The 18,917-nt window shown below is 39.7% G+C and overlaps 1 protein-coding gene and 1 long non-coding RNA gene across 3 annotated transcripts; one reads left to right on the top strand and one right to left on the bottom strand.

The window, feature by feature from the left end:
• Window positions 1-1,121: 1,121 nt before the first annotated feature.
• LOC111244404 (LMBR1 domain-containing protein 2 homolog) lies at window positions 1,122-16,843 on the bottom strand. Of its 2 annotated transcripts, XM_086978514.1 has the most exons (13): window positions 16,598-16,843; window positions 13,031-13,256; window positions 12,103-12,310; window positions 11,611-11,899; window positions 11,286-11,450; window positions 10,983-11,117; window positions 10,529-10,604; window positions 10,040-10,210; window positions 9,444-9,769; window positions 8,968-9,138; window positions 8,516-8,826; window positions 8,104-8,256; window positions 1,122-4,662 (listed from the first exon to the last, which is right to left on the bottom strand). In XM_086978514.1, exons 1-13 carry the CDS (start codon window positions 16,702-16,704, stop codon window positions 4,490-4,492), a joined length of 2,511 nt encoding a protein of 836 aa, XP_086834640.1. In that variant the 5' UTR covers window positions 16,705-16,843; the 3' UTR covers window positions 1,122-4,489. The 2 variants fall into 2 exon arrangements, with proteins under 2 accessions (XP_086834640.1, XP_022647211.1); XM_022791476.2 differs by lacking the exons at window positions 8,968-9,138; window positions 16,598-16,843 and having other exon boundaries at window positions 13,031-13,204.
• Window positions 11,784-15,700, top strand: LOC147757259 (uncharacterized). Its single transcript, XR_015319883.1, has 2 exons — window positions 11,784-11,925; window positions 12,628-15,700. It is a non-coding gene; the product is annotated as an uncharacterized LOC147757259 (long non-coding RNA).
• Window positions 16,844-18,917: the final 2,074 nt, after the last annotated feature.

Consider the following 18,917-nt stretch of genomic DNA (forward strand, 5'->3'; position numbering starts at 1 on the left):
GCCAAATCGAATGGCTACAGGTACGCCAAGATGGGCGCTGATAGCTATGTAGTCTCCATTCATAATATACTATTTATTTCCTATATAAAATTCAGCATTTTAGATTCATCTTCTAAAGCTGAGAACTTTCTTGAGTGCTCCACCGTAAAATCTTGATTTTCAGCGAAGCAACTGTACATTTTCAATGAACCTATGAATCAGCTCGGCCAGGTTACAACTGTAAACCTATTATACTAGGCTGGATCGTTGTTTTTTTTCCATCATCAGTTATGTAATCTATTAGCCCCCATACACGTACAAGTAAACTGAATCGTTCAAGATCTACTAAAACTAGACGATTCGAGTATAATGCTAAGTGACCTGGGTGTACTAGCAACGAACTTAACAGAAAAGCACATTTCATGAAAACTTTCATCCGAAAACGCTATCGTAACATAAATAGAAATACAAAAAAAACCATAAAACCACATGAGATTATTAAATTTTTTCTACTACGCTAAATAGATGATATCCTAGCCTCATACACTGCTAGACGGTAGGGCATGGTAGTAAAAGCTAGATATGCAACGAATTTCCGCTTATCACAGTATTTTTATGTTAGTTTATTATAGATGATGCCAAGCTACTAGCTCTGCATATGTACATGTTGCTATTGTTATGCACCAATAGGTAATTTGTAACAACCTGTAATAATACATTCGTTTACCTACATTTTCAATTCACGTTGGACTCTTAGCCCCTACTCGCCGTACATGGATTTGAGCCTTGAAGTATTACTAAAGAAGTAAATCCAGGGCCGATACTGCGTAACTAACACCATTTCAGTCCCGAACCAAACTCAGCCCCGATGTCAAGCACTATATGCCTATTTAACGTAGGGACACTTAAGGGAAATGGCTTCACAAGACCAGACGTAAACGCACTTCGTTTCATGCTGAAGTCAGCCATCTCAATTAGCGATTCTCAAGGGTACTAATGGACGGGAAGCTCGAAATGTGTATTTAAGTAATCCTGCTTAAAAAAGTCACTTAATTTGTGACGAACAGCCTTTCCTGTGTGTATTAAACATTAGCTCGTATTGACACGATTGTGTAAAAGCGAGAAACGACGATAATGCAGCATTCACCTGACTAACAAAGGCTCTTGTAAATTTATTTTCTTCAGCGAAACTCAGATATGGCGTCAGCACTCTCCGAGTGGCTACTGCTTCTCAATTATGCTTGTGGAAAAAGTCCTACATGACACGTAAGGTTTACTTTCCTCGTCGTTCTTTTTTTTTTTGCTAAGTCATTGCCCATGATACAACTATACGACACTACCAAATGGCCTTTCTCTACGTGTACATTTACGTTTAACTTACGTTTAGCCGTTTAACTTATATCATATATATATATATATATATACGATATAAGAGAAAAGACGGTCCGTCATATATATATATGACGGACCGTTTTTTCTCTGAGTGGAAATCTCACACAAGGTATCTTACAGAACGGAAATCATTGCGATATCCTAACATTACCATGGCGTCGGTATTCACTTGTTTAAAAACTATCCAAGTACATTGACGGACCTTAGAACGCCCTATCCCAATACATTTACAATAATATACTACACGATGGTAAGACTATTTCACTTTTTGCTTAATTTTTAAGCTCAGTTAAAGCGTTCATCAATTTTGACATTTTTATATTATAGAAAAACTGGATGATAACTACTTCGTCGTTTCAGGATCACGTCGTCTGCGATTCGGTAGGTCTAGAGGACACTTTGCACTTGCGCAGACGGATAGGTCATTCCTTAATCTGAAACTCAGCGTCGTTTCGACAGGTTTGGTAGCTCATTTTTACGGCTAAAGCAAAGGGGACGCATATACAAATAGATATTAATTCAACATTTCTCATTTGAAACAATTTTTGCGGTTCCCGGTCCGTACGAGAGATGCTAAATGAAACATTCAATTTGTATCGAAGTTTACCACTGAGCAAATTACAGTACGATTTGCGTCGTTACGTCATCGATAATCATTAGCACAGTCGTCCTATTTTCCATCACAACTCGAAGTATATCGGATAGGACACAGATGGAAAACTGTCCTATAATTTTCCACATCATCATAATAAAAATTATTTCTGATCGTCGCTTCTTTAGTCGAGCACGACGTCCCCATTCTGTTTGCTTCTTATACTTAGCCTTACGCACCAGCACTTACGTACACATTATACAGATGCGTGAGCTGGGCTACTTGTCTTTTTCCCATGGCTTTTGTTAACCTTCCATATGTCCTTTACAAAAGAGCTGCTTTGATTTTGCGCCGTTAACGAACCAATTCAGCTCATTGCTGTTTTCTATTTATCACATAGTTCAGTGTCGGTAAGAGTATGATAATGACGTTCGTAATAATAGTAAACGGATATGATGGTAAAAACTTTATTAGGCTAAGCAGATAAGGTAACGTACCTGCGCGAGCAAATGTATCCCGCTAAATCCCTGCAACTTTTACTGCTAGAAATTAGCGTATCGTTTGTATGATTGGCCCCATAAAATACAGTATAGCATAATAAAGATAACACTACAAATAGAATATGAGTATATATAATATATTACAAAATCCCCTATCTGTACACTCTCCCTTGTCAACACTGACGACGTCGTCGCTGCTCCATTTATTCCAGCACACATGCTGTACCACCTACAATCTTGCCAGGAATACGCATTTACGAGTTTCAGTTTCCCTTGTTTTAGTCTTGCTATGCTTGTATACCGTCAGAGTTGACTCGGACAAAGCAAAACAGTGATTTCGGCTGCTGTCACCATTCTGAAGTCGGGTCCCGTACATCATCGACTTGTAGAACAGCTGTTTCTTTGTAGTCGAGATTTGTCCGCTCATCAAGAAGCATTAAAGGATCGTATGGGTAAGTCAATTTGACGCAAACAGACAGAGAGCGTTGATACGTCGAGCATACCAAATTCATAATACTTGCAATGCTACGGGATGGCTAAAACAGAACTCCACGCGTGCCTCTCGTTTAGTTAAAAAAAACCCTACCCTAATTTTTACTGGACTCGCTAGTTTCTAAACGTTTAGTACAATTTGCATTGCTTCAAAACGCATAAGGGTCTCTGTTATAGAATTTTGCTAGACATTCCTTCCTTATTCGCGCATCACTTTGACTCGCTAAGAAAGCCATTTATGGTCCTTTTTCTATACGAGCAATACGATGAAGTATACAATCAAAGGCAATGTTTGCTTTCAGGCCAATCATTCTAAATTTCGGTCGTGCACAGTATCTATACAATGACGCCAGAAAATGTCTTTCCCTTCTGATCGTCTTTAGTCAAAACAGTAGTCCGTGTCACGAATACGTACAGGCAAGTCAGAGAAATATGGTAACGCTCCGTAATATTAGCTTCGTGTATTAACAAACATCATAGATCCTTTGATGATTGTATCCACCGTAAGGCATTTCCGAACATTCCCGCAAGATCATGGTATCTGATGGTATGAGCATACGTGTGGTATCGTGTCGAAATGATAATATTGTAAATGTGGAACAAGAACACTCGGAAATCTCATTGAGTTACAGGAGAGGCGGCTGGAGCCTGCTGTAACCTTACGCTTTCTCGTCGCAATGAGCCCATGCGATAGGTAATTCATCTACTACATATTACTGAGTGATATACGATATATTTTTAAAAGAGAAGAATCTAAATTTAGCAGAGTATTACAGATCTTTCTTAGCAACGCAGAGAATGTCTTCACTGCATTACGATATTCCTGTCATATAGCTATCGTGTAAAGCATTTTGCCTACCCAAATATGCCCACGCATATTGGTAACATAGTCGAAGTGAAGAAAACAAGCTCTCGTGTCGATGAACGAGATTATATTACGGCATTCGTTAGTGAGGAATAACTCTACTTATTCCATGAACAGCGTCTTCAAGCTACACAGTTGACAGGGTAGTGAACACAGTAAGCCGATCATCGAATCTGTCGACGATCTTCGTTGAGCGATAGTAGACTAACGTGTGTTGCCGATTCTTCTTCGAGAGTGACAGCATTTGTGGTTGTTCGGCGTTACGTAGCTTCATCAATTTCGTATTTATTTCGGCGCGTGACACACGCTTCAAATTGACATCTTATTATCATTTGGTATTATCCGTATTAGCACCATATAGTGCAGCAGGACCACGGCCGTTAGTTGCTAACACGACCTGACGCTTTTGTCTTAAGTTTGAATCATGTAGGCGAAAAGACAGGGATTGATATCAGTTTTGAAAACAACCTCTCATTTTAACGTTTCACTGTCATACGTACGTGTCAGCAGCCAGTAAGAATCCTCAAAACCACGAGAGATTATATAGGGAAACTAAGTAGAACTTAAACGCCGCATATCCCCTCACACAGGTGTGGAAATGAAAAATTTCATTTTCGCTGATACCGCTACTATCAAAAGAAAGTTCTTGTCGTTTGAAGGGGCGATACTTCAGACATCGTCAAATATATTTCTCGGTGGTTGTAGTCTGGACGCCGACCAATGTGTATCCATAGGCGAGAGTGGATCCCTGGAATTGTAGTCAGGAGTCTCCCCGACTCCGGCCAGTAGCTCGGCACGCGCGCTTTCCATAGACCCGTTGCCGTTTAAGGCGGGACGACCGTCTAGAAGGAAAACATATCCAGGATTATTTCTCGATAGTAACATTAGTGCGTATACAATGTAATCGAAGTCGCAGTCAGGCGACAATATTTATCTAGGCAATGCCACCTTAGTCAAGAACTCAGCGTATTTCCCACCAGATGTCGATAAGCGTGGAGATTGTTGGGTAGCTTGGAGATTGTTGGGTAGCTTGGAGAATGCGAGCCAGCAAGCACAGGCTTCTGTTTCAAGTTCAAACAAGCAAGTATGCGAAGGGGCCAATGCTATCACCAGCAATGCCCGTCGAGCAAACAAGAGCAAAGCTACCGAGCACTAAAAAAACCTTGGCGTCAGTCGATGTTCAATATTAGAGTGCTTTGTGTTTTTATTTGTGAAAGTGCACATCCTTCCATCATCATGTACGATCTGTTGGAAGCTTTGTAGGAGCTCGCTGTAATGCTATTGAATTCGCTCAACATAACTTCTCTTCAAAGTTATGTTGAGTCTTTCGATTTGTGACATTAAAAAATGCCACAGTCGTCTAGATTTCTAATATAGAAAAGTCTGGTAATTGAATTATTTCAAACTTAAGTGGACCTGTAGTCAACTAAAAGTGGCTAGATTTACCAAACTGATTTCAGTGGAACGCCTTTTTTTTTGACACAGTTCCGTGACTAGCTTAAGCAAAATCATTTAGGCTCACGTAGGCTTATACGAGAGGCGCTTTTTTCATTCTCATCGTTAGCTGCTGCCCAGTGTTTCATCAAAACTTATATAGCACGTTTGCTACATTTGACGTGGCTAGTTGAACGTTTGAGTTATCAATTATTTCAGTACGATAACTTGTATTATTAAGTACACAGTGATCGATCTGTGCCTTGGTGCATCATCCATAGCCCGTAAGTAAGTTATCTTTGCCTTCGTAAATCGACACATCGGACCAAAACAGTGACAATTCATCATAGACAAACAAAACATAATAACTATTTCTAAATCTGAACTCGTGAATGATCGATACGGCTCTTCTTAGAGTGGCGAGAATAATTTGTAAGAAGATTCCTAATGATAGTTATCAAGTGGGCTGCCGTTATGAAAATGTCTAATTCAATACAAAAGATATTCGATAAGGCAGGCCAACAAAGAGTTTAGGAACATGCAATACATTCTATTATATTTATTTGAATTTTAGGACACCGGCAGTAGGTCTAAAAAAGGATGCGATGTTTTAATGCTGTGAAGTTTTTTAAGTAGAGGTTACCTAACACACTCGTTCGTTACGTCTAAATTGGTATGATCATATTTGAAGATCGATGTAGCCCCTACGTCGCTCCGAACAGAATAATTAAATTAGAATTACTGGTACGCAAAGGGACAGTTCTTTGTAATACCGATATTAGCGACACTTTTAGCGGTGTAACTGAGGACAGCCTCCTCAGAACATCAATCGATTAGACTATAATCTATCACATAAGACTACTGCTGTTATGTTTTATGTACTTTACCGGAAGTTTCTGTAAACAATAACGTTCGTCCGCGTTCCTATTTGAAAGCAAATCCATATATTCATAGCATATACCGTTCTTATTGCTTCTGTGAAAGATTTCAAGCACAATTTTATCTGTGTTATATATATATATATATATATATATATATATATATATATATATATATATCTAGCATCTTTTGACGAACTATAATTAAAATCGTTGGTTACAAAATACTCGTAGAAGTCATTAGCTCGCTGACAGCCATATTTATAGCCGTACCTAAATTCATTCTGTCCTGGAAATCTTAAATTGTGCAGACAAAACGTAACAGGATAACGACAAGATTTAAAAGTTACTTTAAGTTGATCCTAAAAGCAACTAGAGAAAGTGCATTATTAAGCTGGTCAGTTGACTGTGTGTTTTCGAGATCTAAGTTTGGATATTCCATAAGCCATACTATATACAACGTGCGCGTTCACAGCTAAAGGATACCAGCTCAGGTAGAGTTAACAAAGTCTCTAAAGGGGAACTTATCAGCCGTCAAATATCTCTCATAACAATCAATGTAAGCATATGCCACTCAATGCCCAGGCTACCTTATCAACTGAACATGTTATAAACCGACAAGAATTTTCTAAGAAGAATGATATGGCAGGAAGGGAGAGTCTCTATCTCTAACGCTTGAGGACTCTTGTTTCCACATGTTGTTCACGGTGGCAGAGCGAACCGCGTTCATAGAGGCCTTTTACGATATAAGAACAACCACTGATCTCGCGACAAATGACATATACACGATAAAAAAATATCATCTGATAAAGCCCGTTTTCAACGTCAATGGGTATGTTAATACGCAAAACCGTTGCTTTTGGGGTGTGGCGAGGGTAGGCTTTTACGTATGCGTATTCGCTATGGCAGTTTAGTACAATTTTCATAAGTTCAAGAGGCAACTTAGGTGAACTTTTCTTTTACCCTAAACCAAAAAAGTTGAACGTAGAGGCAACAACAAACTTAAGCCAATTTGTTCGTGTTTGATGCTTCAAGGGCATTTGGGATCGAGGGAACAAATTTACATTTCTATATATAGACACATTCTATATAGGGTGCGCTTATAAAATCAGTATTTGATTAATTGTTATCTCAAAAAAACTTTTTAAATTTAAAGTACGCCCTTATAATTCGCTATTTTATAAATGATCAAAACAACCAACCTTTTAGTTAAGGTTTAAATATATATATATATATATATATATATATATATATAGGTAGTTTAGCTATCTATAACAAATGATCAGCCAAAATTAGTTATGAACTCATGCGGCATTGAAAACCATAGGTTAATACGTTACATTAAAAATATCAAACTGATATGTTAGTCACTATTTTAATGGACCATTGTTTACTGTTACTTGACATTAGAAAATTATTAGGAAAAAAGATTTTTAACAGATATTTTCTTGCATAGGAAATTAAATTCAAGCGTTTTTGTGCATGTACAAGTTCTTGTGCAAAAAAGTTAGGGTTTAAATGAAGTAAAAAGGATACAACGATAACAGGAAGCTCAACGCAACCTGAATTACAGGGAATCAGTGGACCGATCCGACGCGGCGCTTACGATAGCGCGATTGGGTATCGGTATTAAGGAAAATAACGGAAGACCATTTGTCCCGAAGCAAAATCTATAACACGTGCATGAATCACACTTGTCTGGACTTGCCTTTAGAAATAATGAGTTTGGGGTGCCTCTGTGCCTAGGATACACCTAGGAATTCACCGGCTTGTAAAAGCATAATTATCAATTCTACTACACACCGAAAGCAAAGCAAATGACAAGCAAGCGGTCACCGGGGTTCCATCAGCAGCGGTAGTAGTGGTGGTATCAGCAGCAGCTGACATCAGCATCCGGAAGAGTGGCACAGCAGAACAGAAGCAGAAATGCAGATTCTGCTGATAGACAGAAAGATCACGCCGCCTACTCACTGCGTGGCTCTCCTGTCGCGGATCCTGCACCTCCGCCTCCACCGACGCCGCCCCCTCCTAAAGTGCCAGGACTAAATTCCTGGCTGGGAGCTGTCTGCAACCGTTGACGTCGCCGAATCTCGTTCTCCAGCTGGCGTTGCCGACGGTTCTTTTCTATAAAGCAACATGAGAAAAAAGTGAACGAGCTTAGAGACAAGCAAGCTTTGCCCTAGTGCTTAATTGACTAAAACAAACTAATCTCTAATATAGAACAATATTATCCTCTTTGAAGAATGATATTAATGCCACTCTGTTTCGTTAAAAGTTATTCAAAACTTTAAACAATTTTGAGTCATGAAAAATGTCGAAAAAGCTGCTTTAACTGTCTTGTTCTAGTTTTATATGAGTATTTACTAGAAGGAGCTGAACGTACCTCTTTTGACAAGGTCACGTCCTTCGTCAACCAAATCGATCGTAAGATCATCATCGGCAAGGAACTGCTCAAAGCCCAATGCGTGAACAATTTTTGAACCCCATTTCAGGTACGTGGCTACACCGAGAACGCAGATCAGCATGGGAAAGTACACGTTGAAACCATCTGAAACGATTGATATCACGTCCATGTGGCCCATAATCTTCGTGTAAGCCGTTTCGACCCGGTCCGGCTCTCGCGAAATATGTTGATCTAGGTGGGTCATGCCCAAAAAGTTTAGGCATAATGGCGGCGTCAACCGACACAGCATCCTGTAATTAAAAAGATGGACGTAGAATGAAGCTATTCGTAATATGCGACAGAAAGAGGAAGCATCGGAAAGGCTTTCAACGAAAAGACCGTTTATTGCATGTCTAATGCATAGGAAACAATGTAACCTATACAAGACTTACATCCCAGAGAAAATGAGAGAATATTCGCTGGTCTGCTGATGCGGTACAAGGTAGTAGAGATTGAAGATACGGATTTTGAACAGCGTGTAATACGTGCAAAGACACAGGTAGCCCAGCGTCGTCGCACTGAAAACCTCAAGACCAAAATAACTAAACGACGTTTCGAGCGAGCTGCATGAACAAAAACACACAGTACAATACATTCGAAAGCATACCGATTAATACAGTTGTCGGCCCCGCAATCTGCATGTAACAAAAATGTATTTTTCTCTCTCTCTCTCTCTCTCTTTTTTTTTGTACTTGAAAAGACGATGCGATATGTCTATGAAGAACAAATACGTCTTGTAAAGGAAAGCACGAGTTCTATATAGCTACTACTTCGTATCTAAGTAGCAATGTGAGCCTTTGAGAACCTCTATTAATCAATATTAACGCCTCAGCCTATAAACTACTTCGACATTTGTAAATCTACCAACCTGTGAATAATACCGACAACGGAAATTAGCGGTTTGCGAATAAAGAACGTCACTTCAGAGAACATGATCAGAATAGTGAAGCCGGCGAATATGACAGCCAATGCTCGAAGCAGTACGGCTCGGAGTAGGCATCGCCAATACCATTCCACGGTCGGAGTGCAGAACATCTTCGTCAGCTGTCCTCGAGGCCGATAGTCGAGCGAGCTTTTGAAACGTCGCTCTACATTAGCCTCATTTTTGCTAATGTCCTCCCAGTAAAGTATGTCTGCAAGCAACTGATCCCATTGGACCTGTGTTCGATTGACACCCTGCATTGCTTTGATTACCTGTTGATCGAACACCGCGCACGATTGATTCATAAAAATCTCATTCATTTTGTGAAATTGCAGAATGATATCAGTGTCTATCTAATTGTGTTTTATGCAATTATTGATTAAATCTTACGGTTATAAATATATGCATGGTGCAGAATGAGCGACTATGGCTGATTCGCTACCGCTAGTGATATACCTGGCAAGCGCCATTATCTCGTATCATGTACACTATACATTGCGTTTCCTCCACATATCAATTGGTCGCTGCGGCATTGTACGTACCTGCTTATGTAATCTAACGAGGCTTTTCTCTGAGACACTCGCGCCCGAAGCTGTGGTACGATTGCGACGAGTATCCTCCCATTTAGCGCGGGGAATCCGGGAAATTATCACGTCGACGTACCGCCTCAAGGGGCTGCCCATAGTGATACAGTTGTTCACCTGACGAAGCTCCTGCACAATCGAGGTCCGAATAATAAACATCGATACCAATACCTAATACTACTACTATCAACAATACTCTCCTAGCAATGTCACATATCCGTTTTTTCGTCTACGAGCTTTCACACAAACCTCAATTGCGCATTGAGAACTACGGAGTGAAATAAACAGTGCAGCAATGAGTTGTTAATAAATTGGAAAGATTTTTGCTTCAGTGCAAAGATAAACACACTAGACCATCCACGATTATAGTGAATGAAAGCTATTTGATGAACTGTCTGAAGCTTCATGAAATGGCTTCGAAATAGCTAGAGCTCGCTTCGTACGAACCTCAATAGCGTCATCCAGCCTCTCTTCGGTTTCACATTTTTCCATTGACAATTTTGCGGCTTTGAAATAAAGATACCTGAAAAGATCAGTCATCAGATTCGAACAATGGTGCATGAAGCATGCTGAACGTTGCCGTGTACGACAATGATTACCAATAATATATATAATAATGACTATAAAACTGATATTTGGATAGGTTCACTGTTGATACTCACTTGCGGATTTTGTTTCGCCCTATCCAGCAGATGGTTATTGTATACTTGTACATTCCAGTTATAGGGAACTAGTCATCAGTGTAGGCATCTACTCTATAGACGCTAGCTAATCTATCTCTAGGGAAACGTCTAGAAATGAACTGTTTAATTATTGGATACGACATAACTCTGCTGTGATTCTCAACCCAATTGTCAGATATGCCTTTATGTACTGGACCAGGCAAGCCTGATCACATTACCTTAGTGTATAGCCTTTTCGGGAGAGATTCCACATTGTACGGGGCACGTCGACCAATCCGCTACCCAGTAGTAGGACTAGCAAAAAAAGACCCCACGTGTTTGACGCAGTAATTAGTAGTACTTTGAGCTTCCCCCTAGAAAAATAAGAGAACTTACTAGCATATTGTAATAGTCATGTATGGCAGACGCGATATGGGTACCTTTGCCGATGTACGCACATTAATATACTTGACATCTATTTAATACTTATGTTTGTGGGCGAATGTACACGTTATATCTACATGTGTCAAGTCGCTTCCTACCCGTCCAGACCAATGCCGTTAATGATGAGATAAACAAGGAGCACAACGAAGATGCAAAGGTACGTCCCGTAGTAGATTGCATTTTCATAAAGCGCGGTCCTCAGTTTACCGGATGTAGTAAAATCTCCGGCGGTCGAATATGACTGCATTAGTGGAAGAATTATCCTGAAAGTTATATGCAAGCAATATGGCACAGTGATACGGAGAGCACCACTCAGGGAAGGCAAATTTGCTCATTTGACAAAAAGCACTCCAACTAGTATATTGTAGTGCTTAAGGGCAGTGCCGGAAATAGAAGTGAGAACATTTTAGTAATACAACAGACCACGTAAGAAGCTGTGAACTCCAGTAGACAATTCTCCAAAGCACAGGAAACGCGTCATCCGGAACGCGACTCCAGGGTTTCGGGCAAAAATCGTTAATGGGATGTGGGAGGATGGACGACGAAGGCAAAACCGGATGTAATGGTCCTGCTGGATGTGTTGGGTCCACCGGCAACGCGTACGGTGGATTTGTTACGTTCCCAGCAGGGGACGCGTTGCTCTCGGTTGGTCCTGCTCCCAACGAAGTTGAATTGACGACTACTTGCGATGGACTGCGATTACTTGTTATAACTGAATATCACGAAACACAGATGAACGTAAGTTGCTTTTGTGATAATACGCCGGCAATATTATGATCTGCGCATACCTCTTGCATTCGACTATTAATGCATATATTAGATTAAACTCAAGTATTTACAAACACAAAGATCAAAGCGAGTAAATATGGACAACTGACTCAATTTGAATTAAATTTACTAGCACAAGAACCAGACCAGATCCGTTTGCTTGATCGTTCGTTTGGTGCATAGAGCTTGTCGTACTGGTCCTCACGTCGAACGCCGTAGAATCATTCCCGCTAAAATTTGCCGGTCCAGCATAAGCTCGAAGCTGCAAAGTGAGAGCTGCAGCATGAGGTCCGTGAGCTTCATGAGGTGGTACCGCCGACAGATTGTGATACGTCAAGCATTGCTTATACGCGGTCTGTAAAGCACACAGTCAAACATGACTTAATAAATAATCAAGTATCTTTTTGTCAAATAGAGCTTTAACCACAAGGAGAAGCTGAGAGGCGTAGCCACTGCTACTGAGGTGGTGAAGTGAAGCACGTTATGTGCTGCATTAGTACGTCAATTATTAAGGGAGTAGAGAGTTTCAAAAGGAACGGATAGACAAGAGGTTTAGCAACGAGAATTAGCTACTTTTTTTTTACATTTATTTACTTCACAGTCTCAAAAGTTGAAAGTAGTTAACGAATTTCACTATCCACTATGGTGGAAATTTGCCTTTCACACTTTCAGATGGTGAGCAAGGGACTGCTGCGCCCTGGAAAAGGGGCATCCAGCATCAAATACTACGAGGCTACCAGCATCATGAACTCTACATCATCCATGCACAATAAAAACACGGCCTTTTCTGAAAATAAGACAAAATTACGTTGCATGAATGAAGGTGAAAATTTTATTTCATCGAATTCACAAGTTCGCAAAGAAAAACTAATAACCAGACCGCTTAATAGTAAATGACGCTCACTATGATAACAACCTAATCTGATTCGTTTCAAAGGTATCACAAATTTAATTGACACATCGGTTCGATGACTTTTCTAATTAGCCACTGAACTGATGAAATGAGGAAAAAGAAAACGTACCATATGGTTAAATTAACGTATCTATTTAACAATATGGGGAAATTTTTACTTACCGATGAAACATCTAGTGGCATTAAAATAATGATGAGCATAGAGAAGTACCAGGCGAGGAAGACACTGGCCGTAACAGCCATATGATGCCTTCCGGGTTGGCCATAGCGCCAGAGCAGGCCAGCAGCTAAGAAGAACGTCGACACCAGGCCAACGATTAATGGACCAAACTCCATCGTACACCGGCCTACAAAGGCCCAGATCACCGTTCCAAAGAACGACGATGACCTGTAGTAAACATGTATAGGTCAAATAAATGATTATATTCGTATCATTTGAAAACCTTATACGCTGTACAAATGTATCTTACATTACGACCCAGCACATCGTTACTTAAATCAGCCTATAATTGAGATCAGCAAAACGACGTAGGCAAAATAACAATGTCTGTTCCCATTGACGATATGTTCCCTAACCGAAATCTAGTCGAAGATGATAACAAACACAGAAGAACAAAGCTCGTTATGATGTGATGACAAAATAATCCTACACAGACAAATGTTAGCATTTTTTTGGATTAGATCCTTTGATAACGATTATTCCTCTAACATGAGGTCAGTTACGTGTCTCTTGTGAGGCAGATTAATCTATCTTACATGTTATTGATAAATAAGCAACAACAGCAACATATGACTGGACCAAATCGGGTCATTTTCGCATTGGGCCAAACAACTAAGTATACGCAATAAGGTAACCGCAATTTTTTTTCCTAATTCAATTAAAATTTCACATATCGCATTGCTAACATGATAGAAAACAACACGTTATGTTAGCTACAAGTGACCAATACAAAACAATAATAACGCGTGAGTGTATTTCAATGCAACGGTATACATTCAGGAACGAACCAGCATGTCCAAGATGATACCAGACTGCAAGAACCGTCATTAATGAGGTGGACCAAGCAAATTGGTGTTATTGCTCATTAACATTTTGTAGACAGGGCTAGCGGTTCTAAAAGGGTGTTTCGAAAAAATTAATTCAAAAATGAAAAAAGGCATTCTACCAATGCCAAGCACATGGTAACGGTAAGCGCAACCCTTGAGTGAAGATCAATGAACACCATGGCTAAGTACGAGTTAAAGTAGATCCTTGCCAAAAACCTTATATGCTATTTGCTGACATACAACGCATACACAAATACGCAGTATTCTTTGAGTAAACTAATTGTCTTTGCTAGCAAACTTCAATGAGCAGTACAATGTAGAATTACATTAGAAATGCTCTGCGAAGGACACGCAAGTATAGAAGCATCATCCGAAAACCTTGACCGTAACAATACTATCGCAAAAAAACGAGATCCATTCGCGCCACACCCTTCAGCCATATCTAAAATCATGCATAAGACAAAACATTCGGACAGGAAAAAGGAGTCATTGATATGTTTTACATCTTTTATATTTCCACTAGAATTAACAACGTGAAAAAGTCGATCGAATCGTATACACCATTATCTAATAAATTTTTATAGTATTAGCTGTTGCTATTGCAGTAGTGAGTAAAAAATGACAACTACCGCATGTGCCCAATCCACCATCGGATTACCCCTAGCGCCCTCTTTTGTAAGTAGAGGTAACTTCACTGATACAGATCAAGCCTTTTCTATTGACAGCTGGAAGAAGATGCTACAGGTGATTGCGGAAGGCTGTGTTTTGTCAACATGAGCGACTTTCACATTTAAAATGTCTCTATGCGCGCTTGTACACGATAAAATACATGGTACTTTATGGAATGCCTGTACGCATAACACGTTATTATAATAAGTGCCCTTTAGATTACCGTTAAATTCATATTAGATCACCCAGTTGACATCACAACGAGGCGACTGGAGTGGACGCGGAGGCACAACAACCCATATCCTACAGAACATCAGCCACAAAGCTTCCACAATACCAATTTCTGGTATTCCACGATCAATTTAAAAAGTTTCAAACTTTTCAGGCCATCTGCATTAAAATTAGACCGCTGGTAACGAGGTAACGTGAAGCATTTTCGGCTGTAACAATTATTTTCTAATGCCACAATAGGTTAGATGAGGTCGCGGGCGATGGTGGCAAATAATTATCAAGTGGTGCGGAGAGTCACTTTTGTTACAACTTACACATGGGTGAATTAATGTGGATAGAGGTATTCCGAGTTTGACACGATTAGTACAGGAAGGACTCGAACTAAAGTTTACTGAACATACATACAGTTTGAGAAATTCAAGTTCAACTGCTACATCTTTACCACCTGAAACAAAAGCTAGTCCCACTGGGTTTATTGTTAAGACGACTAAAAAGTTCACTGACTAGTACTCGTAGGCACCATTCTTTTCAAGTAAGTACAGGTGCGCTATTATTTTGCTCGTGAAAGACTGCGACATTAGAAATTAAGAGAAATTAAAAACATCGGCTGGAGGCACGATTTATCCATTGCTATGCAGTGGACGGAGAGCCATCAATGAACCTACAACAGAGATACGATATTAATCTCGTAGGAAAATTTTGCGTCATCACATCTAGTTTTGAATAACTTTTTTTCTACTGAAATTATTCTGAAATGGTATATAGCTATGATGAAAAAAATATATTAATATAAGTTCATGCAGTAAGTTCTGCTGTTAGGACCTGTTTATTTTCCATCAGACTGTTTAGTAAGGAAAGTAATAAATAAAGCAGCTTCACTGTTGATTTCAAACAGTAATGAATCTAGCATCTAGCAGTCATATCATTTAGCAGAGTTCTCCATCAACCTTCCATAATAACTTTTTCTCACTTAGATAACAAATGAACATGATATCCCGAAAAGGTTGCTGAGATAATTATGATTATAAGCTAAGTTTTATGAATGACATAGAATTATGTAATTACCAGACATTACTGGTTATTGGTTTCACACATCGTAGAAATAAAACGTTTTTGCCAACTAAATTTCCTATCAAAGACAAAGCATGCGTGCTACGAAGTATAGCCTGCTAGAGCCATATCACTACGTAAGAACTTGAGAGCAACGTCTGTTTAAATATGGAAATTCTATCTGTGGCCTACAAATTATATTAAATGTTTCTTGTTTTTTTTTGCTTCTGTAAGTTCCTTTGGGTTCTTCCCAGTGTGGAACACAGTACTGCTAATAAGTGGTATTAATTCACATTAATTCCACTTGTAACAGGTCCACGTTAACAGAAGCGAAACTACACTCGATCCTTTTGTGACTATAGATTTCAAAATGCAAATTTACTAATATCTTCTACCACAACTCAAGAAATCTATCTACATGTACGGACTAAAAATCAGCACAATGTGGGGGCAAGCTTTGAAATAAACGTGAACACATTTCGAGTTGCAGTGGCAAACTATTCGTAACTGGGTATAAATGGGTGGAATATCTTCTGTTGTTACTTTAGTTTCAGCAATGCCCCAGACGATAATTAACTTCTGTATGACTTCTTGCTGGGCAGCTGGTCCGAGAGAGCACGTTACCGTGCGAACGCAGCAGCTGCAATGAACGCCCAGCTAAGAGATGTACACATCCATCCTAGTACACCATAACATCAAAAATACACAAGACTATTCACTAATACCGCTTACTTGACGTATATTATTGTACGCCATAGCACTGATAATGGAAGCGACCTGAACAATTTCAGCTCTGACGGGTTATCAATAAACCAGCAAGAGCTATCGGTGACAACCATACCGTTGTTAAATATACTAGTAGACTCAAACAATCAGATCTACAATATAAAACAGAAGAAACTCAATAGATATCCATAGAGCCGCAGATTATCGATCCCCTAGCTCTGTCTAGCCAGCATGTCCACATCGTTGCCAGCAGCACTCAGCTGGGAAAGAATACGGCGATAGCTCCAGTTAAAGGCTGATATGTACGCGTAAAGATCTGCAGCAGAGCTGCTACTACGACTGTGGAATAGAGCGTAATGACTGATACTCGACTAAGATTACCAACCTTTACATCCTAAAGGCTTTTTCGCAGGCGGATTAAGCCGCAACGCTGACCGAAGCTCACCACAAGAACTATTTAATCGAGAGATGTTTTGTACCGTCTGACAACAAGATGTCTGTTCATTTACTGTGCGTCTGTCCAATGAAATTCGGCTGAAACAACCGTACCTAATAGAGAGATTGGCGGTAAGCAATTATTGTCCACTGCGGCATTGCGGTCTCGATTAAGCAAGCGCTCTTTGACCTTCTGCGATTTCGTCCCGACGTAACGACGGTTAACGTGACGATGGTGAGCGCGAATCCACGAGACGAAAGTGAAACGATTGGGGGGGCCTTCAATCTTCACAAATGGAGAGAGGAAGAGAGAAGAATGACAGAGAGAGTGTGTGAGAGAGAAGGAGAGAGTGAGAGAGAGAAGTACTCGAAACAAAACTTAGACACATTCACACACTCAGTAGGCGATCCGAGACTCTAATGCCTACACTGGTACTAGCGCAGAGAGCTGTTATCGTTGACAGCCCTGGCTGTCCGTTAGATGACAGAGTATTTAAATTGTTGTGCAGAGGGCGCTTCGACACACAACATTTTCGCCCGGAAGATGTCCGCTTCGGTTGATGGCGGGCAAATATAAATTGGGAGATGCAGTGCGCGCTTGATCATGTGTCTAGCATCTTATGACCCATGATAGTGGCGAGGTCACTATAACGAAGTTATTTTATATTTGTAAACATTTTCTAGAAGTAACTTTGTAGCCGTAAAGCCAAACCAAAATATCAGCGATAATACGATCCAGTTTATATGAATGACCGCTATATATTTATGCAAATTCACCGAGATAAAATGAATGTATTTTAAGGACTGCACGATAGGCTTTAATTTTATTTACTCAATATGCATTAATTATATTTAGTGCAGAGTTTCGTAATATAATTTAAAATGAAAAAGAGGACAGGGTTTTTAGAAGATTTATTTATTTATGTTTGCGGTTAGGTAATGCAGATAAAGTGCCCTCGTAGATTTTTGTTCAAGAGACGAATGACTTCATGAACATAGAGCTGCATGATAATACGGCGGTAAATTTCCACTTCCTGACTGTCATGTCTACTCAATCCAGCCTAGCCACCATCCACAGCTTCAATACGAGACCCGAAACGACTTGTTGATCATTTCCCATTCGATTCCCGAATAACTTTCTAATAATAGCCGCGCGCTGATTGGTAGGTGTAAACTACGTGGAGTGTCATTTGGATAAAGAAAATATTGCGGTAAAATTAATCTTTGAACTTAGCAGGCCAAGAGTCCTATAAATACCGGGACTCAGAACTGTCAGAAAGTTTCTACAGGCATAACAGTTAAAGCCTAGCCGAGTGACTTAATTAGGAATAAACATTCTCCTCCCCAAAACGGCGGTTAATTACTCTATCAAAAGCCTAGGTTTATCAAGACTGTCTTTCTGAGATCTGTTGATTCATTTTCGAGCATTTCAAATGCAAACCATATCTAGGATTTTCCGGTTCGTCCCATAAAAGTCTTCCCCAGAGGAACCGCACAAAATTGGCCGTCGATTTCGGGAACAAAAAAGATTTTCAATCTTTGAAAGGTTCAGTCAGTACAGAAAGATCGGATAATTATTCTACTTCGTTGAACTTCCAAAACTTTGTATATATAAATATACAATGCGCATTTGTGTAATCTATTCATGAGCTGATCCACAAGGACTTTGGCGTATCTCAAGAAAACAAAACGTTAATGAAAAGTAATTGCTGGATATTTTTTTCAAAACAAAAAATTAAAAGGGCTGCAACTAAAGTAACGACTCCAGTTGTGGTCACTCACTACAGCTCGTCTCATTGACTGAAACGCCCGTTAAAATTCTACCAACAAATAGGGGTTCCCCATATTAAAATCTTTCCACAGCAGCATGAATGCACCATATATGTATATA

Source organism: Varroa destructor, unplaced genomic scaffold (genome assembly GCF_002443255.2).
Source record: "Varroa destructor unplaced genomic scaffold, Vdes_3.0 BEIS01000002.1, whole genome shotgun sequence".
Classification (NCBI taxonomy): domain Eukaryota; kingdom Metazoa; phylum Arthropoda; class Arachnida; order Mesostigmata; family Varroidae; genus Varroa; species Varroa destructor.